At 52.4% G+C, this 23,636-nt stretch overlaps 2 protein-coding genes across 4 annotated transcripts in view; both read right to left on the bottom strand.

Annotated features, from left to right (window-relative positions):
* Positions 1-234: 234 nt before the first annotated feature.
* Positions 235-8,303, bottom strand: SF3A3 (splicing factor 3a subunit 3). Its single transcript, XM_034069371.1, has 17 exons — positions 8,166-8,303; positions 7,758-7,805; positions 7,599-7,651; positions 6,859-6,964; positions 6,452-6,524; positions 6,035-6,126; positions 5,636-5,718; positions 5,144-5,282; positions 4,727-4,795; positions 4,198-4,265; positions 3,744-3,851; positions 3,359-3,428; positions 2,525-2,689; positions 2,310-2,420; positions 1,789-1,879; positions 1,146-1,201; positions 235-531 (listed from the first exon to the last, which is right to left on the bottom strand). The coding sequence occupies exons 1-17, from the start codon at positions 8,259-8,261 to the stop codon at positions 454-456; spliced, it is 1,506 nt and encodes a 501-aa protein (XP_033925262.1). The 5' UTR covers positions 8,262-8,303; the 3' UTR covers positions 235-453.
* A 3,087-nt stretch (positions 8,304-11,390) lies between these two features.
* FHL3 (four and a half LIM domains 3) overlaps positions 11,391-23,636 on the bottom strand; it is a 28,701-nt gene continuing 16,455 nt past the window's right edge. The window contains exons 1-6 of one of the 3 annotated variants that reach the window (XM_005142205.3): positions 18,366-18,408; positions 15,403-15,587; positions 15,151-15,325; positions 14,446-14,615; positions 14,128-14,314; positions 11,391-13,011 (exon numbers count right to left, since the gene is read on the bottom strand). In XM_005142205.3, the coding sequence (XP_005142262.2) occupies positions 12,860-13,011; positions 14,128-14,314; positions 14,446-14,615; positions 15,151-15,325; positions 15,403-15,558 (840 nt within the window). In that variant the 5' untranslated portion in view covers positions 15,559-15,587; positions 18,366-18,408 and the 3' untranslated portion in view covers positions 11,391-12,859. Of the gene's footprint in view, positions 13,012-14,127; positions 14,315-14,445; positions 14,616-15,150; positions 15,326-15,402; positions 15,588-18,365; positions 18,409-23,636 lie in introns of those variants that run through there. The other 2 variants (XM_034069373.1, XM_034069372.1) reach the window with 2 other exon arrangements.

Below are 23,636 nucleotides of genomic sequence, written 5' to 3'. Positions count from 1 at the left end.
CAGAAGAAAACCATAGGATTACAGCAAGACCCAGGACAGTTTCTGCTGTCAGCATGCAACATCCCTGTGTGCTTTCTAGAAAGTCAATTCTCATCATATATATTTCCATCAGCATGGGAATAAGAGAGAATAAAATTGCTTCTGACAATTCAAACTGTGTACAAAGCATTTTAAAACCACCACAATCAAAGCTCTTCCTCCCAGCAGACGAAAGGAAACAAAGTTCCTCAGCACTTCCTACATTAAAATTGGTTTATTTTTCCTTGTTTTGCTTTCTTTTAATATAAAACAATGTCACAGGTCTGCTTTTCACACGGGGCTTACTAAAAGTGATCCTAGAAAGTATCCTTGAAATCTCTATTCATGCACATACAAAATCAGGGAGTGAAGAGCCAGAGCTGCTGCCACATCTCCACTTGCTCTGCAGGTGTGAAATCCTTCACGTGGGAAAAGCTACAGCAGCCCTTGACGTTTCAGGTCTTCATAGGTCTTTTTATTCACCACGTTCCCACTGGAATCCTCATATTCCTCCTAGAATGGAACCAACGGTTTAGAGACACCTGAGGCTGTGCTACAGCATTTAAAGTTCAGCTCCAGCCAAGAACCTCTGCACATGAAGGGATGCAGTGGATCTACCAGCAGGCCCCATGAGAAGAGGCACAATAATTACAAGCTGGAGTACAGGCTGTATTTCAGAGAACCATAGAATGGTTTGGGTTGGAAGGGACCTTAAGCTCATCCAGTTCCAACCCACCTGCCATGGGCAGGGATACCTTCACTTGCCCTGTATCCTGGTTTGAGATAGGCTATAAGAAAAGGCACTGGTGTAAGTGAGCACACTGCTCACAACTCCCTCTCCTCACAAAACAGAGGACATGGTACCGTAAAGCAGCAGCATATTAAAGGATTCTTACACAAAGGGCTTGAGCCTGTGCTCTCTGGACCTCTCCACCACAACACAAGAAGCACTTTCCACACAGCACCACTACCAAGAGCTGTGCAACGAGCACAGTTCCTGCTGCTCTCTCCAGTGTGCAGGAGGCTCTTAGGGATTCATCTGACAGAGGCAGAGGGCTCAGGCCAGGTAAGCTGGGGGATCCCACACACCCAGGACCAGACACATCCAAATGCCTGTCGTGTCTCACCTCTGTGTCAGGCTGCCATCTCTCCGAAGCCTTCTGTTGTTTCAGCTTTGCCCACACTGTAAATACAAAAGTCAAACAGGATCTGATGCCATTTCCCTCGAGATACTGGTTTTTAACCTGGTCAAATACACCCAAGAGCTTTGTGCAGTCCAGGAATGTACCTAATATCCATTATGAATTTATCATTCTTCTGTATGGTTTACTGAAAGGCACAGAACCAAAGCAAGGCAGGCTTCAAAGGGAGCATTCAGGATGGGACACAAGATAAAGATCCAAACCCACTACTTCAGAGATACTGCTCCAAAGGTAATAATAGCTTTTTGGTAAATCAAGGCTTTAACTGGTTTCTTCTATGCAAGAATTGATTTACCTCCAGGAACTACAACCTGTATTTGTTAACCTAAGTGAGGCAGAAGAAACAACCTCTGCATGAGACAGATGCAGCTCCCTCAATCCATCAGCACAGACGCATTGAACTGTAATCACTGTCAGCCCTAAGGACTTGTGTAGGCTTGCAAAACCTGCCTATAGGCTCTACCAGTTCCAAAGGTTTTTTCTGGCTTCCCCAGGAAGGGCAAATCTTTGGCAAGAGCCAACACAAGTGTTTACAGCACAAGCTCCCTGCTCTGCCATCAGTACTTACATGAGACTGCATCCTCAATCTGTGTGACATTGGCAAAATGTGCAGTGTTGGGAATTCCCAGGCAGCGCATTCCGTGAGCATGGCGCCATTCCTGGGGGGAAGAGACATAACTCAGTGTACAACAGGGAATGCCACTCCATCCGCAACGCCTGACACTATAAAGACACACTAACAAGTACTATCAAAACACAAACTGAACGGAGTCCTAAAAACCTCTATGGAAGTATTTTCCTCCACTTTAGACAATCTAAAGTACAATAGAGGCACTCTGCACAAACCACACCTGGATATGGGAATTAGGTATTCAAATAAGAAGGAACTGGACAGAAACTGGCACAATAGATCTTAGTGGCACGATACAACTACACAATGTATAGTTCCAATCACAAGGCCCACAGCATCAGCCCAGACACACATTTTAGCAGTGTATAAAGTGCACCTGATCACTCCACTGACTTACTATTTCTGATAAAGACTATCTGAGCCTGGTATTGGTGTTTCTGTAGCAAAGCATTACTCACTGCAAAGTGACGCTGGAAAGCCTTGGGCCCTCGGTAGGTGTAGTTACCACAAATCTCACAGTTGTAGTTGATGTTTAAACCATGTAATTTGTACAACCAGTATGGGATTGGCTGGCAAGAGAAGAGAAATGAGGATTAGGTCAAACAGCAAGGCAGGTTCACACAGCAGGACAGTGCAGAGATAGTGACAGCTCCTGCTTTTCCAGCGCTGTTACCTTCCCATCCCAACCAAGAGGCAGGTTTTTAGGATTATAAATGATTTCATTTTCTTCATCTTCACTCTCACTCTCACTGATCTGCTCTTCCTCCTCCTCCTCCCTCTCCTCCCCTGTCCGTGCTTGCTTACGCTGCACGTTCTCATGGGTGAGGTGCCGCTGCTCCTAATGTAAGAAAAGAGAAGGAATTGTTCACAGCAACAAAGGGCAAACTCTTGCAGAATGAAACAGGTCTTCAACGTACAGAGGGAGGGGAATGGAAAACCAGTATGAACCACAGAACTCCAGTTGTTGGGCTGAGTAAAATGAGAGTTTTTAGTATACCATTCCCTACTTACAAAGGATAGAAGACTCATACTACCACTGGCACTTCCAAGGGGACAAGCTAACACCCTGCTAAAAGCAATCACCTTGAACTGAAATAAGGACTTAGGGCAAGCATTGAGGCAAAACAAGTAAGGGTTTCAAATACCCTGTGATTTGGACTTAAACCAGAAATTAACTACACTGATGTGGTTCTCAGAAGCAAAAGCACCCTCAAAAAGACAAGCCAGGCTTCCTCAGAACATGCAGCCCCTGGGTCTGGGACAGACCCAAGACAGACCTGTTCCTAAAAGCCTGTGCAATAATTATCTAATGGAAACAGAAACATAACTCATCAGATTCTACTTACTGACAGAAAAAGCTATCTACTAAAATACACTTTAAAACTGTGGATGTGAAAAGAACTTTTCTTACTGCCTATGAAAGCCGTGGGTACAGATGGGGATGACCTTTCAGGCACTGTTTGACAGCTCTGAAATAAGAACCTCAAAGACAGAATAAAATCCTTACCCCAAGAACTTCCACATACTCATAAATCTGAGCTTCCAGGAACGCGAGATCTTTATTTCTTTCAGTGTCTCTGGAAATAGAAGAAGGACCTGAATGAAGCCCATTCTGGAAGTGCCAACATCATGTGTGAGTTCCTACAGACAAAATTGACTTGTATACAGCAAGAAAACAGAGAGAAATAGCAAACAGCTTATGGAAAGTAAACTGCACACAAACTCAGCTCTGGTGTCTTCCCCTTAGGTCAGGACTATGTGGCCCAACATAAAAAGCTTCTAACACTCCAAGAATTGATCCATCACAACCATACGACTGTAGTGTCCATAGAACGCTTCTCACCCACGTGAAGAGAACACCCCCAAGCTCAGAATAACCTTTAAGAACTCACCTTTTGCTTCCTTTTGTCTTCGGATTCTTGGCAAACAAGGAAGGATCAAGTGCTTCAAGGGATTTGCCTTTAGTGCTAAAAAGTCTCTGGGCACGCTCTTCCAGAGTACTGTGGAGAAGCAGGGAGGAGATGAGCCCATACCCCAGTTTTACATTCCCTGAGAACTATTGGTATTCATGCCTCAAAACTCTAAATGCAGTTTTAAAAGATCATGAGATTTCCTATTATCTGTCTTCATTCTTTAAGCCAAGTTCTTTCATCTAAGAGACTCCAGTATAGGACACTTCACCACAGTAAGTGCATCACTGTATCCCCTGACTGGTTCTCCATGCTTTGTCTTTCAGACATCACTGAGGTAATTCTTGTATAACAGAGATGACAAATCAAGTATCCCATAAAGGAATGCAAGCCAGGAAAACCTCAGAAAAGGAACTATAAAAAGACTGCAACTTACCCACCACATTTTAGTCCCAGGGCCAGTAAGGCTGATTTTAACCTGTCCAGTCCCAGAGAGGCCAATTCCTGTTCAATTTAAATCACAAGAGAGGAGCTATTCACCAAACACAATATGGTTGTGCATTCATTTCAACTCATTAGAAAACCCAACAACCAATGAACAGCAGAAAGGACTGTCAAGGGTGCATCACTCCTCACTGAGGAGAGAGGAATGTGACAAATAGGACCAGATCTTTCAAGTTACATTCCCCTAACGGGAGAAATTAAATCATCCGCATAATCCAGGTTTTATCCAGAGAGCACATAGCCAGAGCAAAACACAGCAAGTTATGAAAAGGAACTAAATGATGAAGCTCCTACCAAGGAGGAAGCCTTGGGTGGCATGCTTTAGTGTGAGATGTCCCTGACCATGGCAGGGGGGTTGGAACTGGATGATCTTAAGGTCATTTCCAACATGAACTATTCTATGATTCTATGATTCTACCTGCTCAAAACACAGCCCTAAGTGCAGAGCACTGAGATCTTACCTCCCAAGAGGAAAATGCTGAGAGGTCCAGGTGGGCTCCAGCATGAGTGAGTGCACTGCTGGTCTCTTTCTGCCAACACAAAACACATGCATGATCTTCATGACATCCTGTCACACCACTTCATGCAATATTCTGACCTCAAGAAAAGCAACTAACTTCACAGTTACAAAATCTCCCACTAAACCAAGCAAGGGAACAATAGAAAAGCTACAAATCAAGCAAAGCCTAAAAAGGTTTCAAACCACTTACATCAGGTTTCAAATTCAAAGCAATATTAAGCTGCATCTTTGTGATACACAACCACACACCTTACTCTTAGACTTAACCTCAGTGCTGACTTCACACAAGTGATTCACATTCACAAATGAAAAGCTCTCACAGGTACAGCAGCATTCAGAGAGCTCAGGGACTGCTCACCGGCCAGCCTGGGAATGTCCCATTTTCCCACTTCTTCTCAAACTCAGTCTGAATCTTCCCAAAAAGCTCATTCTGGTCCAGTAATGGTTTCACTCGATCCGTGTAATCCTGTAGGTACTCAAGCAGCATTTCAAGGTACCTGGCAGAGTAAGCACAAGCACAGGTCAGTCAGTAGCAACCTCTAACATTTAACCACCTCTTTGGGAAGCAATCACCCTCTGCTACTCCAAAGGGAGATCATCAAGAGAATGACACATGACTTATAGATGCAGCAGTTATAAGGATAAAGCAAGGTCCTTCCACAGGGAAGAACGTGGCTTTCCAGTGTTGCTGTGCTGCACGTCCTTCTCAGAGCTCAGACTGAGTTACCACAGCTCAGTGACCCAGTTCACATGAGTTAAGGTTGACTGTTGATTATATTCTTAGCAACTGTGCACTTAAGCAAACTGCTTCTCATCAACAGTCACAAAAGCAGCAGGTAGGAAGGCTCACCTCTTGTATTCAGCGTTTTTTCTCTCCTTGGGAATATCGAAGAGTTGGTCAAATGTGGATAAGTAAGTGATATAATCCAGTTTCTAAAAGGAAAAAGGTTGAGTCAGGCTTTATTACACATGCAGCCAAATTAACACCCAGTTTCCAGGTACCAGACCAGAAGAGAAGCTCTAGTTCATGCCATCACTGGGGACTGAAGAGGCCTGGGGTTCTCAGGGTGCTAACACTGCCTTACAAAACTATCAGCACTCAGCAGCAGGAAACAGAAGACATTAACAACAAAGATACCAACCAAGAGACAAGACAGCAGAGTCACAAAGCAGCACTCAGAATTCAGGTGCTCTCAAGGTGTATGTGGAACAAAGTGACTCTGAAATAGCTATTAGGAAATAAACTTACCTCTGATGATTTCAAGTTGATGTACTTGAGATAACAATCATGCAGATCCAAGTATCGTCCATACCCTTCCTCATCTGTGAACTCCACCAGATCTGCAGGGAAGATCATGAAAAGCTTTCTTATCAGCTCCATTTTCTCTCCTCATTACACATATACTTTAGAACTTGAAAAGGATTAACCCTGGATTAATCTGTGCTTGAGGGATGCGAGTCAATCAGACATCCAACAGCTTCTCTGTGCAAGCACATGAGAACGTTCCTCAAGAGAAGAATTTAAATGACAAAATAAGAGTTTCCAGGAGTCACCCAGTTAAGGGAGCTGGAACTCTGAAGTGTGCAAACCAGATCAAACAAGTCCTTAAATAACACCTCCCAAGCACCACATTTCCACTGGCCCCATAGAAAACTACACACTCACTTTGAGCCTCTTCACTGGGGTTGTCTCTGGCCTTCAGCAGTTCCTCAAACTCCACCGACATTGGAACACAGATCTTCAACAACAGGCAGAGGTTACAGAAGTCCCAGCATAAAACATCACACAAAGCATCACAGGCTGCAAACAAGAACCTGCTCAAGGTGCCCAGAGCATTTCTTCACCATTACTTTGGCACAGGCTAAGCAGCAAAGCGTGTGTGAGCACAGAGAACACAGGAGCATCTCCTGTCTTCTGCTCACACAGCAGCTTACTGAAGCACTACCTGCCCTTCACCATCGTTTCTCATGCAGCATTTTAGTGCACTTAGTATTGTGTGTTCTGGCAATTCCAGTGGAAGGAAAAGCCTGCTGATGGTAGGGGTGAGGAGAACGGAGCCAGGAACCACTCACCTCATTCGGGTGCTTCCGATGGAATTCCTTTATCTGCTTCAGCCTGTTGTAGAACTCGGCGAATTCATTGGGCCCCGAAATGGCGCTGAGCTCCTCCTTCCGTAAGCTGTGGGTAGGTGAACGAGGGGCAGGTTACAAGGGAAGGGGAACCCCACTGACACTGACGCTGTCTTCATCCAGCTCTAGTGCTGTGTTGTGATCCCACGCTGCCATCTCCTCTCAAACCTCGGCAGCAGCTCAGAACCTCCCCATTACCTCAGGAACCAAAAAGATGCCCATGTCCAGCATGGACATCACAGAATCATAAAGTAGTTAGGGTTGGAAAGGACCTTAAGATCATCCAGCTCCAACCCCTGCCATGGGCAGGGACACCTCACACTAAACCATGGCACCCAAGGCTCTGTCCAACCTGGCCTTGAACACTGCCAGGGATGGAGCATTCACAACCTCCCTGGGCAACCCATTCCAGTGCCTCAGCACCCTCACAGTAACAAACTTCTTCCTTAGATCCAATCTAAACCTCTGCTGTTTCAGTTTGACCCCGTTACCCCTTGTCCTATCACTGCAGTCCCTAATGAACAGTCCCTCCCCAGCATCACCAATGCACAGCCTGGGGCCTGCTCCTGCCCCGGTCACCAGAACTCAGGCCCTGCTCTCGCTGAGCTCCTGTGTTCCCATTGCCTCTGCAGAGCCCCCGGTTCTTTCCCCGCAGCCCGAGCGGCCACCCGGGCAGCACTCACCCGTCCTTGTCATCGTACAAGTCCCTCAGGTTGCCGCTCACCTCCATGTACCTCTACAAGACAAAAGCAAACCCCCAGCGATGCCGGCAGGGCCGAGCCCCCGGCAGCACAAAGCAGAGCCCGGGCAGGGCCCGTCCGTGCCCCCGTCCCCGCACTCACGTCCTGCATGGCCCGGGTCCGGTGGTCGGAGTTGATCTGGTCGCGGAGCTGAGGGGAGAGGAGCAGAGAGTGAGCAGGGGCAGGGCTGAGGGGTCCGGGGCAGGGCTGAGGGGTCCGGGGCAGGGCTGAGGGGTCCGGGGCAGGGCTGAGGGGTCCGGGGCAGGGCTGAGGTGCCCGGGGCAGGGCTGAGGTGCCCGGGGCAGGGCTGAGGTGCCCGGGGCAGGGCTCGGGGCAGGGTCCGGGGCAGGGTTCGGGTCCGGGGCAGGGTCCGGGTTAGGGCTCGGGTGCGGGGCAGGGCTCGGGGCCGGGGCAGGGCTGAGGGGTCCGGGGCCGGGGCAGGCCTCGGGCCCGGGGCAGGGCTCGGGGCCGGGGCAGGGTCCGGGACAGGGCTCGGGGCCCCGCACGCACCGTGGACTTCTTGGTGAGCATCTCCTTCACCATGACGTCCATGAGCCGCTCCCGCTCCTCATGGTAGCGCCGCTGCTGCTCCAGGATCGTCTCCATCCTCCCCGCGCTCCTCTTCCGCTGCCGCCCGCGCAGCGCCGGAAGCGGCCGGCCGGGCCCTGTGGCCCCGGAGGGAAGGTTCCGGCCCCGGCAGCGGCCGCAGGGGCGGAGCGGGGCCCGGGCTGGTGCCGAGAGCCGGACCCGCAGCGGTTCCACCCCAGCCCCGAGCACTGCAGCAGGGTCCGGTCAGGGGTCGGGCTGAAGCAGCCCCTTGGCCATGGCCACCACTGACCCGTGGCCCTTGCAGGGCCGGTGCCTGCAGCCCTGCCCTGGGCAGCCTGTTCCAATGCCTGAGCACCCTGTGGGGCAGGAATTGTTCCTCAGCTCCATCTAAACCTGCCCTGGTGCAGCTTGAGGCCGTTTCCTCTTGTCCCATCCCTTGTTCCTTGGGAGCAGAGCCCAGCCCCTCCTGGCTCCATCCTCCTCTCAGGCACTTGGAGGGAGCCATCAGGTCCCCCCTGAGCCTTCTCTTCTCCATCTGAACCCCGCAGCTCCCTCAGCCGTTCCCATCTCTTGTGCTCCAGGTCCTGCTCCAGCTCCATTGCCCTGCTCTGGCCCTGCCAGCAGTGGGTGTGCATCCAGCCCCTGCAGCAGCGGTGCAGGGAGCCGGGGCAGTGCAGAGCTGCTTCCACCTTGTGCCCCCAAGCACAGGACAGAGGGCTCAGCACAGGCACCATTGGTACCCATAGCACTTGGCTGTGTGGAAGCAGCTCCCGCAGCCCGGCTGGGGCAGGGCAGGGCAGGGAGCAGCACCCAACAGGAGTGCACTGGAGTGACCCGGTCCTGGTGGGAATCCCACAGCAACCCTGGCTGCAGCTTTCCTCTTCCTCTTGGATGCTGATTGTCCCCTTCAGCTGCACCCGGAATGCCAATCAGAGGCTGCCAGCTGACAGCTGGCACTGACCGCAGCACTGGGTGATCCCTGTGTTTCGAGCAGGAATGGTGAATGACTTCAAGCCAAAAGCAACAAGAAGCTGTGCTTCCTTCTGGCAGACACAAACGGGATCCTGCCCTGGGAACAGCCACTTCACTGCACGGAGAATGGCGCTGAAGGCAGGAATATTGCCTTCAAGCAGCCTTTGGGCTGCCCCAAGCACGGCAGCTCCTCCTCACGGATGCCTGTCTAAAAATAAAGAGGAGATAAGATTCTGAACTTTGTGTTCTTCCATTTCCCTTTGCCTGAAACCTCATCCCTGGACAGGGAAGGAGCTGAAACCCAACAATGTCCCATGGGGCCCCACGGCCTCTTTATTTGGGGCTGCTGGCATTAGGAGGGTCAAGGTGGGACAAGAGCAGCCCGGGCTCCTCACACTATGTGTGCCCACAGGCCTGGGGGGGGCAGCAGTTTTCCTGCTGGGAATCCTATGGGATGCTCCTTCCCCACATCCTCAGGACAAAGGGATAATGAAAAGAGACCTGAGGGATGCCTGCAGGGTAACCACAGCCCTGTCTGCTGCCTTGAGACACTGAAGAGCCATTCCCACTGGAGCACTGCCTCTCCCATCAGCATCCAGGTGACCCGCAGGGATGCAGGAGCAGCCGAGGCAGGTCCATGCTCCATGTAGGGACCTCAAACAAAGCATTACAAGGACATAACCCAGCTGCTGCCCTGACCTGTGTGCAGCCACGGCTGGAAACGGGGCAACCACCAGCAGGGAGCTGGAATCAGCCCTTCCCTCCTGCCCAGCCGCAGCTTTAATGCTGGGGCCCCTTTGTGCACCCCAGCCCTGCAGTCCTAGTGCATTCCCCTGCTCCCACCTCACCCCAGCCGCAGCCTGTGCTCAATCCTCAATCCTGGCTGCTGCAGAGCCGCACTCTGGGAATCTCGGGGGATGTTTGTGCATGACATCACCTCCCCCTCCTGTAAACCAGGCTCTGGGCCCTGCGCAGCCATGACCCATTCATGACAGGGATAAACTCCAGATGTTGCAGGCTCTGTGCAGCTGGGTCATTTCCTTTTTTGGCTAAAAACGTGCGGCTCTGGAGCCTGCCTGAAAGAGGAGCCCGGGGGCCCTTTGTACAGAAACCCTTTGTGGTTAATCCCTGGGCCCAGCGCTGCAGGAACAAGGGATGTGGAGCTCCTGCTGCAGCAGGGCTGAGGCTGCTCACTCACCCTCTGAGGCCAAGCACAACCGGTGGCAGTGCAGCTACAGCAACAAAGCTCTTCCTTGAGCAAGCCCATTTGCTGCCAGAGCAGGAGCCTTGGAAGGAGCCAGGAATGTGCCAGTGCCCTCGTTGGTGCTGGAGCAGCACCAGGGGAGCAGAGCGGGCGCTGGGGGCCAGGACAGGCAGGCCCAGAGGAAGTTGTGGCATCCGTTAGTAAATGTAAAGGAATCTATGGAAAACACTTTCAGATGTTATGGAATCAACGGCTCCCTGGCTGATGCAAGTGAGGAATGAGCGTGCACCGCTCCAGGGAAGGCTGCCAGGAGGAGACCACTGTTATCCCAATGGAGATTACAGCAACTTCCCCACCAAACCTCCTCCCGAGAGCCTACGTGTGCGGATGGGGGAGCTGGTATCGCAGGGGCAAGGAGCCTGTCTGCACAGCGGGATGGGATTCCCTATGACAGGGATCCAGACCGGCTCCCGGGGCAGCGCAGGATGCTGAGCCTGACCCAGCAGCCAGCCTGGAGGCATCAGCCACGTCCTGCTCAGGCCTGTCCTGCACAGCAACAGGTACAGACACACAGGAACCCACAGTAGGAAGAGGGAACTGCTGCTTCCCTGCCATAACCCACAGGGCTGGTACCGATGCTGGACATGGTCTGGGGGAGGCATGAGCCCTGCGAGGGGTTTGCTATCCCCAGTGCAGGGTTAGGGGTGAGGACAAGGCTCAGAGCTCTGCCCTGGGCCTGCTGCTTGAGAAACACATGAGAACGAGCACCACTAAAAGGGTTTATTATATAAAGCCATAGGAAATACACAGGAGGCTGAGGTTTAGGACACTTCCTTCTTGAGACTGCTCCAAGTTCCTCCGAATAGCAGACATACAAACTCTGATTTGCCTGCACCAAAGCTTTCAAACAAGGGCTCAACAAGGGTCTGAATACAGAGTTAATAACACTTCAACATGCATAACATCTGAACAGGTTTTTCTGTTCCTAAGTAAAGCCGGGGGGGGGGGGGGGGGGGGCTTGCCCCTTCATCCTGCAGTTGGCTATAAAATGACAGATACTGATGACAAAAGAGTACAAAAGGGAAAAACCCAAACACAAGAAGATGCTTTCAGAGAAGAACGCGGTTGTCTAAGCAGGAAAGCAGGGTCAGCAGAAGTGCCCCAGCAAGACAGAAGCAAAAGGGATGCAGGCACAAGGCAGGCAGGAGCATCCCACTGAAGGCAGAGGTCTTAAGGGACCCAGGGCCAGCTCAGCCTTGGGGCAAGCATGGCTCGAGGCCTCGTGCGGCTCTGGGCTGGCTCAAGATGTCCCATTTTGCAGTTAGAGCCAGTGCAGGGACATGGGGGATGCAAAGCCTCAGGGCAGCCCAGGTGCTCCCTCTGCTTTGGGACACAGCGAGGGATGTGTGGCTGAGGGGAGCTGCTGCACTCTGCCCATCACGGGGGGGGGGGGGGGTGCTGCAGGCACCCTGCCTGCCCCCCACATTCCCAGTCCCTCCCACTGAGCTCAGCCACAGCCCCACAAAGGTCTGCAGCGTTTCCTGTGCTGTTGGCGGGTGGGCTCAGCAAGGGGATCCTCATCCCATGGGACAGAGCATGGGGAAGCCCGTGGTGCTCTCAGCCTTCAGCACATCCTTCCCCAGGGCCCGGGCAAGCACATCTCAAGGGGGCTGCTCCATGCACCAGCTCCAGCCCAGGCACTGCAGAGGCAGCCCTGGATGGGAACAGGCAGGGAGGAGATGAGGCTGAACACCCTGTACCTGTGAGTGATCCGAGCTCCTCATCCACACCTGAGAGCAGCTCCATGGAGCAGAGCAAAGGGTCTGGCCTGCAAGCAGGGAGGTGGCTACAGCAATCTGGAGCTGGATCCCATCTGGCAGGACACATGCTCATCTCCTGGCCACACTCCAGCGTGGTATCCCCCCTAAGCTCCCTCCACAGCATGCCCTTCATGCCCAGCTCACCACAAGGCAGCCACACGTAAGCCATCCACGATGCAGGCCAGCAAGGCCAAGCTGCACAGACCAGGAGCTGCTGCCTTGTATCACACAGAGAAGGGAAGCTCATGGGGAGAAGAGAGAAGTCAGCAGTGTGCCAGGGGAGCAAATCCATGCTGCCAGCCTGCAGATCCAGCAGCCCAACGCTGAAGCTGCTGCTGCCCTTTGCTCAGCTGGGGCCCTGGGCTCAGCTTGTGCCTGGTCAGACAGGAAGCAAAAGGAAAGAGTAAATAATGGAGGGTGGGGGGGGTGGATCTTGAAGCTCCTTTTCAACTTTATTTAGCTTTGACTCTGCACAGAGCCATAGCATAGCATACTGTAGCCTTCAGGAGGGGCACAGGAACCCCCTGAACACACCGTGGTTCGGGGTCAGCCCCCATCTCCTGTGCCTTGTGCCCTGCTCCTGCAGTGGTGTTGGGGTGATCTGGCACAAAGACTCTGTAGAATAGAGAAGGCCCCTGCCCCACGGTGGCCTCGGAGGCTCATAGGTCGCTGCTGCAGTCGCGGCACAGGATCTCATCGTTGTCAGGGATGAAGCCTTTCCCCACCAGGGAGGTGTTGCAGCGGGCACAGTTAAAGCAATTGTGGTGCCAGTGCCGGTCCTCAAAGGAGACGTATTTACCACCACCAAAGCCTACAGGAGGGACAGAGAGCAGTGTCAGAACCCCTGGGGATGAGCTTCCCACACAGAGCGAGCCTTTGCCTGGTCATCTCTGAGTCAGGTCTTCACCCACGGTGCTGCCCTGTGGCACCCAAACCCCCAGTATCAGATACACCTGACATACAACTGTCACTCCTGGAGGGGAGAAGAGGACCTCACAAGGACAGAAATGCCAGGGAGAGCTCTCCTACCACCAGCCCCAGACCAGGCTCCTGCAGAGGCTTTGTGGCAGCTTCCTTCCTCCTCCAGCAGGGGATGGACTTGTGGGCTGTGACCCCCTTCTCCCAGGGACTGGGACAAACTGATAAGGACCAGAAGGGAAGGATGTGCCCAAGAGCTGCTGTGTCCTCAGCTGGAGTCATCCTCTGAGTCACCAGCTGATGAATGCCTTTGCCTGCCTGCCCAAGCACCAAGACACATGAGCTGCAGAGGGAAAGGTCAAGTGGAGGAGAAGAGGAAGGAGGCCAGACCCTCCCAAGGGTGTCTGCAGAAGAGGACCCTCTGCTTCCCCTGTTGTAGGCAGGTACGAGAGGTCCAGGCTCCCCTGCAGCAGTTGCTGCCCCAGCTACGGCTGGAAGTCTCTGGCTTCCCATGTCTATGAGCAACCTTTCCACAGGGCACAGCAAGTGGCCTCAAACAAGGAGAGCTGGAGACACAAGATCACGCTGAGAGAGGTCATTCTGGAAGCTTCTAACCCTGGGCATAAGGAATTCCTCCCAAGGGGCACAGTTAACCACTTTGGAAGATGCAGATAAAGGGACACAAATGACCACAGGACCACTGCAACACAGAGATTCTCTCTCATGGGGTTCCTCAGAAGGTGGCTCTAGTTGTTTCTGTGGGGGATATGCCTCAGGGTGCTTTGCACTCCCCAGCATTTGTCCCCAGGAGGCTTAAAGTGCCTGGAGACCCTTAAGCAAGCCTGCATGGTGGAGACATGTATGAGCATCATATGGACGCGGGTGACACGTGCACACAAGAGGGTAGCTTCACCCGGAGAAGTCACCACATGTCTGGACATCCAGATGCCCTGGAACAGGCCAGGTAGGTCATGCAGAAGTGCCCTGTCACCAGAGCTGTTCTGCTCACCTGTGATGGGCTTTGTGCAGGCACTGCACTTCTTGGCATAGAGGTTCCCAAAGCACTTGATGCAGTAGGGGTTGTCATCCTGGGAGGTGAACTGCTGGCCAGCCAGGGGGGCCTTGCAGCCCGTGCAGACGAAACACTCCTTGTGCCACGGCTCATCCCGGTAAGTCACTCCTCCCTTGGTCAGGGTCTGCGGGAAGGGAGCACACGCTGGGGACACATGGGAGTGCTGGAGCCTGAACCTTTCTCTGGTGAGGCTCAGCCAGGAGCAGGAACCATACCCCTAGACCCAAGAACTATGTGCTGTTGGCTCACACGTACCTTTTTGCACCGAGTGCAGCGAGGAGCAAACTTGCTCTCATAACAGGGCACACAGTAATAATCCTTCTTGTCTGGGATGAAGGACCGTGACCCGATGGGCTGCTGGCAGCTGCTGCATATGAAGCAATGCTCATGCCAGGTTTGTCCATTGTACTCCAGCTTACGGGATCCTGCAGAAAGAGTTCACAGTGACAGGAGGGAGCAGCACTGGCACACACATGGGCGCTGTGAAGTGGCCCTGCAAACCCAGCCCTGTGGCAGCACAGGGACACCCTGCCCACCCCACAGCCCCGAGGGGAGGGCTGCAGGAACATGCCCCCAGCACCAGCACACAGGCCAAGGCAGAGATGCCTGTTGTAACCTATATGTGAGGATGGTGCCAGAATGGCCAAGCAAAGACACGCCTTTGCCTCAGGCCACCTCCAGAGATGCTCACACACCTTCAGTCATTCCTTCTCTCCTCGTCAGCACACACCAGGAAGTGCCCAGGAAACCCTTTGTTGTCTGCCCCCCAGCTCACTTCCTCATGGAAACAGAGGAGCAGCCAGAAAGGGCTCCTGTGATGGTCACAGCTTGGCAGGCAAGCAAAGAGCCAAGGGAACAGAAATTCATCTCTCTCCCTTGCTGCCCTAGTGTTGGACCCCCCAACCCCAACACTGCTGGGGCCACGAACAAACTGCAGTGCCTGACTCTGCCTGCTCCTACCTGGCATGACTGTCTTCTCGCAGGCAATGCATTTGGAGGAGAACTCGCTGCAGTAGCAGTCATTGCACAGCAGCTCCTCTCCTTGGCAGGTGAAGGGCTCATCAGCCAGGGAACGGTCACAGCGGAAGCAGCGGAAGCAGTGCTCGTGGTAATGGCGATCCTCATAGTACAGCTCCTGGGGAGGAGAGTGGAGGTGAGGAGAGGACCCATCACCCAGGGACACCCTGCCCAGCCCCAGGGTCCCACACTCACTCTGCAGTCGTGGCCGATGAGCTCTTTGCACTCATCGCAGGTGTTGGCAAAGTGGGCATCGTAGCAGGGGATGCAGTATGGGCCGTTGTCCATCTGGATGTACTTGCGCCCATACAAGGACTCCTTGCAGTTGTCGCAGTCAAAGCACTCTGTCATGGTGCCAGTCTGAGGGCCTCCTTCACCTGCTAAGAGATCAGCAGAGATGCTGGGTCAGTATCAGCTTACACTGCCTGAGACGTCCCTGCCATCCCCAGAGGACAAGGACTGTGAACCCCTGCACTGAGCCAACACCAGGACAGGGCACAGCCCCAAGCTGCTGCGCCTGCTCCGTGCGTACCTGCACTTCCAAAACAGCCTGCGCACAGTCAGGGCCTGGGATGAGCTTTGCTTTAGGTTTATACTCAAGTTCAACACTTGGAGCATCACTCAGAGAAACCTTGACACATGAGCGTGTGGCAAGAAGACAGCTTCTCACTGTCTGCCTCCTTGCTGGGAGGCACAGTGTAAATGAGGACCAAAAGAGACGATTTTCATGCATCAAAAGCTTTAGGTTTGGCACTGAAGAGAGGATGCACACGCTGTGTGGGTGTACATCCACTGTCACATCCGAGAGCCAGCCACCTGTGGGGACACCTGCTTCCCAAGACACCAGCATGGCCCTGGACCAACAGCAAGATTCCTCCTGCCAGCCAGGAGCTGATGCTCTGCCCAATGGGGCTGTCACGAATTCCAGTTCTGGAGCTTCTCCAGGACTTTCAAGCAGCTGCTACACTGGGGAGCAGGAATCAGGCTCCCCACAGGGCTGTGCCCAGCTATCCCAGCAAGCTGCTTTGCACACATTGCTCCATCTACAACCACTCTTCAAGGAGAGAGTGCTCAGGAGGGTGAGTGGTTTACAAGCAGCAGAGGTGCTGTGTGCAGATCAGACATCGCCCATGGCTCCTGGTCTCCCTCTGAAACAAGAGCTTTGAGGAACTCCTTCACTTCCTTTGGAGCACAAGCTCCAGAACAAGAGGATCTTCCTTCTGTTTGCTTTAGCCTGGTTATTCCTAAATATGGAGTTTTCCACTTGCAAAATCACACCCTGCTTTAACACAGGTTGCTGTCAAGTGCAGACAAGCCCGTGGAATTACATGGGAGCCATCAGCAGCAGAGTGCCACACGCTGCAGTTTTCTTCGTGAACCCACCCACTTCAGAATAGAGCTGTTAGGGCTCAGCCTAGCAGTTAATGGCACACAGAGCTCATGGCCAAGCTCTGCGCCTCCCTGGCCATCCCCTTAGGCTGGGAGGCAGCCTCCGGACAGAAGCTGATCCAGACAGCTCTGACTCATGGCCGCCAGCTCCCCAGGGCTATTCTTGGTCAAGCCACACAGCTCCCAGCTGTTGTCAAGCCTGGTATGTGCTGATAGGCCTGGTGGTGAATAAATCCAGTGTTCCCACATGGCTACGTGACCAACGGAGGGGGAACAAAGTCCCTTTTCAGCCACCATGACCCAGCTGCTGCCCGTCCCATGCTGCCTGCCCCATGCAGGCTGCAGCGCGTGGCTGTGGCCTGCCCCTGCGGTGGCCTTGGGGCCACAGCTCCACCTCCAGTGCCCCCAGGCAGCAGCCCCAGGCTGTTTCCAGCTGATGGGTGCCAAACTGGGGCATCCCCATGAGGTGCTGACCCCACTGGGCAGCAGCTCCCATTCACCCCAAGCACCCTGGGCACTTCTCAGCCACCTCTGCCACCCCACTTGCCTTCACTCCCTGAAGCTGCCTGGGACCTTTCTCCCTGGCAAAGAATGAAACCCCATTAATAACCCTCCTCCTCCTCCTCCTCAGCCCTGCTGAAGGGAACTTTCCAAGGTGTGTCTGTAATAAAAGGGCTTCTAATGAGCACTCCTACCCTGGGAGCGACGGTACCGCTGGAGTTGGGAGCTGCCGTGTTTGCTCAATGGGCTGTGCTTTATCTCCGTGGTCCTGGAACAGGGGGTCAGAGGACGTGAGAAAACACAAGGGAAGGCAAAATAACGTCAATGGGGAAGGCTTGGATTTTCCTGGTGAGACGGACTCAGCCTCCTGAGCACTGCTGTGCCTGACATCATCCATCCAAGCCCCAGGCTCAAAACAAGGGACAGCACTTCCCTGTGTCACAGGGACAGGAGGTGAGCAGATAAACCCAGCCAGTGCTGAACCACAAACCACTCTGATGAGGCAGGTGCTGTCCCACAGCTCCACATGCACCCTTGGGACCCAGTGCCAGCAAACACTATGGGTGGGAGCACCAGCTCCACAGCGAGTGCTCAGGACCTGCTCTCCCAGAGCAGCTGAGCTGTCACCATCATCAAGCCCAGGATTAAAAGCAACAGGACAAGAGCACTTTAATCCCCAGTGCTGTCACCCAAGCTCCTGGCAGTGCCAGGACTCATCTCCTCCACCACCAAGGACCATTGGCACTCCTGAGCCCACCGATGCTCTCTACCAGCACTCACCGGCAATACTGGAGGTCCCTTGTAGGAACGCACGACACAGAGGAAGCAAAAACCATATGATAACGTGGAAGACTCTTGTTCACCCCCACTTGGAGTAGTTTCTCCCCAAAGTCTACCTATACCTGCTGCATGCTGTGTGAGCCAAGCCCCTGCTCTCAGCCTCTGGCTGATGCAGAGCAAGTCCCAAGAGCGTGACGTGGCTGAGACTGCTGTGAGAGTGGATGGGATCAGGCTCCAGGATGCCTCTTGTACAGAAGAAACGGAAGGAACCCCAGGAAGTTTGCTCAAGGTTATTTGCACTAGATTAGCTGTTTGCTGTCTTTGTTCTGCTCTCACATGAAGTTCTGGGCAATGGCAAAGCAAACTCAGCATCTTCGCACATCCCCACCATGACACAGCACTGCTGGAGACCAAGTTCACCAACAAGAGGGAGGTGAGACAGAAGAAATAGGATTAAAAGAAATAGTACAAAAGCCCCCAATTCTTACTGTGATTGTGGTGAGGAACCTGGAAATTGTCTCCATTGGTGAAGAAATGCATTTACAAACCCCTTTAACTGAGACTCAGATTGAGAAGTCACAATATGGGCAGTTCCTATGTGCTAATTCACATGTGCTCATCCTACTTTGCAGTCTGCCCTGCCCTGTAAACATTAGCTGCAATCAGGGGTGATGTAAGTAATGCCTTCAAATACTAACCAAGGTGTTGCCCTGAAATGATTGGATTCCAGTTGCTAATGGAGCTTTTGCTTGCTCATTACTGCATGGCTGTGGTCCCTGTGGGACAAGGAACGAAGCAGGTCCCTCATACATGGGACCGATGGAGCTGGGTGTGGGGTATTCTCCCAGCTGTCTGAGGGCAAAAATAAACAACAGATATATGCCTGCCAGCTGCTTAGCCTTTCCCTTTGACAGATATAGCTGTGCTCATGGAAGAAAGGAAGTCCAGTTCCTCTCCTGTGCCCAGGAACAGTTTTGGGAACAAGAGCTCCTCTCACAAACAACATTTAAAGTGCTCCGGGATGCAAATCTGATCAGTCTGGAACAGAGCTCAGAATAGCTTCACGTATGGGAAAGGTCAGCAATTTGTCAAGGACACCCAGCCCAGTCCACTTTCTAATTAGAGAGTAACATGCACCTAACACCACCCTGGTGTCATTGTCCACAGCAACACAGCAGGTGGCTTAGCAACAGCCCCAGGAGATTAATACATTCATTTTAGTGTCCATAAACTGGGGAGCTATTATGCAAAGGAGGCAGAACAGAGTGTCCAGGGCCAGGCTTTCTGCTGCACGCAGTCACCCAAGGGTTTCACCTCCCTTTGGAGATGATTCCTGCTGCAGGGAACCCCTCCAGGGAGAGGTCTCATGTACATGGTGAACCTCCAACCCTGGGCAGCTTCACACCGGTTTGGGGTTTGTTGTCAGGTCACAACCAGCTGCTCCACCAGTGATCCTAGAGCAGCCCATAAGGCTATTCCTAGGGAAACACTAAATCTTTCCAGGACACAGGAACAGACCTGCCTTTAACTGTCAGGTTCCTGCCTGTTCTCTTCCCTGGGCTGCTCTGAGCACTGCTCATGCAGTTGCAGCTCACACCTCAACAGAAGAGACAGCACAACCTTGCTGGGACAGGCGAGTGTTCCCCACGTAAGGATGAAACCGCCAGGGCCAAGGCTTTGGAAGATGGTCTTCAACACGCTCCAAGGTCAGAGGAGGAGAAGAACACTTTTTGTTCCCGTTGGCTTTCCAGAACCATTCTGGGTCCTGGAATCTGCGTGAAATTGTTTGTGCCTGCCTCTGACCCTAAAAGGGAAACCAGCTGCTTGCTCTGAGGAGCAGCTCCAGCCCCTCTGTTCCACTGGGAGTGTTTTCAGTCCTGACACTGCGCCTGCGGGTCTGCTCATGGTCACTGCACACCCCAGCCCAGGCTCTCCAGGGTGGTGGGGACCAGCTCCATAGAGCACCATGCACCTCCTTATGCTGCTGCCTCTCTCTGTGCCTTCTTGCTCTGCTCCCAAACCCAAGGGCATGGCTGTAGACCTGGCATGATGGGAACAACATCCCCCATCTGCTGTTAAAGGGGATCCTGCTTTCAGGCGAGAGGCTGGAAGCAGCCGAGTGTTCCACCAGCATAGCCCAGCCTGCACAGAGCACCCTCAGGAGCAGGGTTGCATCAAGCTTTCACCCGCCTGCTCGGAGGGAGCACCACTGAGTCACTTCCTGCCCTTGGATCTCATCTTGGATCCATCTTCCAGCACTGAGCCTCCCCACAGACAGCTCGGAAATCTCAGGGATGAGGAGCTGCTCTGGCTGGGTTAAAGTCCTTACATGGACCATGGGCCTCACCCATGGGCAGGGCACACAGCAGGAGGATGCTGCAGGTCATTTCTCCAAAACACAGGGAAGATTTGGTTCTTACAGGCAGAGGAGGAGACAAATGAATCAGCTGGATGTAAGGCCACACAGCCCCCACCTGCAGCACTGGGATGCTGTGCTTGTGCATACACCAAGCTTGCACCACAGTTGTTTGGGCAAAGCAACCTCCTGCCCAGGCTGCTCTAGTGAAGTGGCTGGCATAGCTGTAAGGAAACACCCTGCATTTCCAATTCCATTGCGTTTCCAATGAAATCAGCGCTGTCCAAATCAGCCTGGTCAGCAAAGCAGGCAGCCTCTGGAAAATGCCCACGACATTGAGAAGAACAAGTAGTAGGAATTGTTTAAGCCTCTGGTAAGTTACAAGGAAGACCTAGGTTGTTGCACGAGTTTAATACAGTCTTAGGATGGCAAATTGAGGGTTTCCTAATGTTCAGAAGGGACCTCTGAGGTTTCCTCTAACCAAAGAGCCAAACCGCATGACGTGGACTCCTCCTGACAGCTCTGCAGACAGACCATGATGAGTGCTAAAATCACAACTGTCCCTCAGATGTCTGCTCTTCCCCTTAAACCAACAAAGTCTCACCTGCCTGCAGCACACAGCCTGCCCAGAGGCGCTGCAGGAAGCACTGCACTGTTTGCACAGGCTCAGACATCACATCCCGTCCAAGGTGAGCAATGGCAAACAGCCATGGCACAGGGCACGGCCACCACGTCCTGGAGGTTCCAGGAGGTGCTGTGAACAGCAGGTACCCAGAGGCCAGCCCTGCCCAAAAGCAGCTTCCTGCAGAGAGGAGAGGCTGAGGAATGAGGTTACAAGTGCAATACCATAAAGGCCAGCTCTGGTAAAGGCAGTACGAGGTGCTCTCACCTTGGAAAACAGGCTGAGTCATAGGATGAGAGGCAGGAAGCATCTCTATTATTTTATCCATTAGTGACATGCCACAATTACATGCTAATGTTTATTTGCTATATCAGCACTATTCTATAGAGGAGGAGGTGATGGGATGCATCTTCAGGAGGCCAGGCTCGCTTTCACACTGTCTTGTAACACCAATAGTGCTGATACTGGGAGGAAAACGACCACTGGTCTAAGACTCTAAAGATCAGCAAAGCAGCAATGATTTTAAGGTTTAACTTTCTGAATTACCAGAAATGATTTGCCACATCTCTCAGAAAGGCCAAAACCAAGAGACCATACGCAGAGGCAGCACACTGCACATGGAACTACTTTTGGCCTCGATGCGCATACAGACTCCACTAGATATGGTCTGCAAGAAATCTTGACATGGACGAAGCTGTCCTGAAGCCCAAAACTCTGCTGTGGTTTCAGAACACCAATGAGTTCGTAGACCTCTTTCCTCTAAATCCTTCATTCTGTCTCCCAAGATAAGGCAACGTAACCCAAAACTTTTCCTATGTGAAAGGAAAACCTGCTGCTAATAAGCCAGGCTCCCACAAGGCAGCATCCCCATACAAGGTAATAGGACAAAGCTCAAAGCAGTATTTGTGCACACTGGGACTTTTGTCCCTTCTCTACCCTTTAAAGAAAGAATCTCTTTTTAATGAGGCCGCAGTTCCAGGGGAATCCAATTTTCCATGCTACAGTGGAAAACCAGGCGTGTTTGCCCATCTGAGATTCAAATTGTAGTTTCCTGTGGCCAAGACCTTGCTTTTTCTTGCTTTTCAGCTGCTTTTGTCCCTTTCCTCCTCAGATGTGCCCTGTCCGAGCAGGTCTCCTGGATCCAGCTGTGAGCTGAAGCATCTGCACAGGGAGCATGAAGATGTGTGGTTTGGAGGAAGAGAAACAGCTGGTCAGACAGCAGCAATGAGAAATGCCAGGCTTCCCATGGGTGCTGGTCACCTTCCACTATCCCAGCCAAGGGACAGCAGAGTGCAGGCTCACAAGGAGAAAGGCAACAATTCCAGGCTCTCCTCTAGACTCTGACCAGGATCAGAGAAGGAAGCTTAAGAGCCCCTTCTATGGACCCATAACATGCAAAGCTCTGCCCAGGAGGAAAGGATGCAATGATGTAAGTGTTAAAAGTTATTACAAAAGGCAAGGGGTAATTGACTATTGCAGGTTCTGAACAAAATCCCCCCTCTACAGAGGGCAGGTTGGACCTAGGGTGGCACCAACAGCAGTGGAGCGGTTGGGCCGCATTCAGAGCAAGCAGCCTGTGCCATTCTGCTGACATTAAAACTGACTGTTTGCTCAAGAGATCAGCTGTTAATCTCCTTCTAAATGTACACAGAGCAAGCAAATTCCGCACGCTCAACAGGAAGTCTGGAATTGAAACCATTTGGGCATTTTGGACCTGTCAGGACTCAGACCACTGAACTGAAGGAAGAAATGCAAGAGGAGTAAGATACGGATGCATCAGAAGCTTTTCCCAGCCAAATGAAGCCCTTTTTAAGGTTGATTAAGGAACCTTTGGTTTAAAAATGTGCCCGAAGAGATTGTGGCCACTGTCTGAAGAGGCTTGGGAGGAAAGAGAGGCTGCCTGTCCCCAGCTCCACATCGCAGGTACTTTCCCCTGCCACATGCAATGCTGGCCAAGCAGGAGCCTGCTGCCAGCAGTAGCTTACACAACACAAACCTGCTACTGAAGCTCAGCACTGCTGCAGAACAGCAGCTGTAGACATGGCCAGGGTGACCATAATAGGAAGAAAGATGCTGGAGCCAAGTTTCAGGGAGTGTCCCTGATCACAGGATCAGAGGAGTGAGAGTCATGGTCCAGGGAAGCTCCCATCAGCTTGCGGTGCCTCCACAGCCCTGGCACAAACACCATCAGCTAGTGGGTGCTTGACAGGCTACACTATAAGGGTAAGCCAATGTCCCATCTACAAATTCCCTTAGTTTCCTCCTTCCACTAGAAAACTAGGCAAGAAGGAGGAACTTGTTGCTTGTGCACGGCTAAAGAGGCCTTTCAGACATACTGAGCAGACCGTGCATTAACCATCATCCTACTGGCAACAAACAGTAATGCAAGAACACAAAACAAAGCCTAGAGATAGTCATCAACCATATAAAACCAATTAATGGGCAGTGGCTGGCCTCCAGGCCCCAGGTTTCACACCAGGTCTAGGCAGATGCTGATCTGAACAGGGAAATGCCTGTTGCTTAGCATGGTATCATCTACCTGTGGCCCTTCTTTGTCTGTGTCATTATGAAGTGATGGGCATGAAAAGGTGGTGGGAAGGGATCACTACTGGATGAGGCTTCATCAAAAAGTGATGAAGAGAGTATATATAAATGCACATGAAATTAGAACTTGGTAGATTAGGTGCTTCATGGCACCTGACTGTTGTAGCATGTATGGTTTTTGTTGTGTGCTACAGCCTCATAACACCACACGTCATGGCAACTACAACCGTGCAGGAG

This window comes from Melopsittacus undulatus, chromosome 14 (assembly GCF_012275295.1).
Source record: "Melopsittacus undulatus isolate bMelUnd1 chromosome 14, bMelUnd1.mat.Z, whole genome shotgun sequence".
Taxonomy (NCBI): domain Eukaryota; kingdom Metazoa; phylum Chordata; class Aves; order Psittaciformes; family Psittaculidae; genus Melopsittacus; species Melopsittacus undulatus.
The sequence above is the reverse complement of the archived record's forward strand: the minus strand, read 5'-3'. Positions and strand labels throughout refer to the sequence as shown.

Excerpts from the sequence above, each read along its gene's own strand:
- SF3A3 (XM_034069371.1), bottom strand. The coding sequence starts at position 8,261 with ATGGAGACGATCCTGGAGCAGCAGCGGCGCTACCATGAGGAGCGGGAG. Across the intron at positions 5,719-6,034 it reads TCAACTTGAAATCATCAGAG|AAACTGGATTATATCACTTA; the intron begins GTAAGTTTATTT and ends TTTTCCTTTTAG. Across the intron at positions 3,429-3,743 it reads AAGACAAAAGGAAGCAAAAG|AGACACTGAAAGAAATAAAG; the intron begins GTGAGTTCTTAA and ends TTCTATTTCCAG.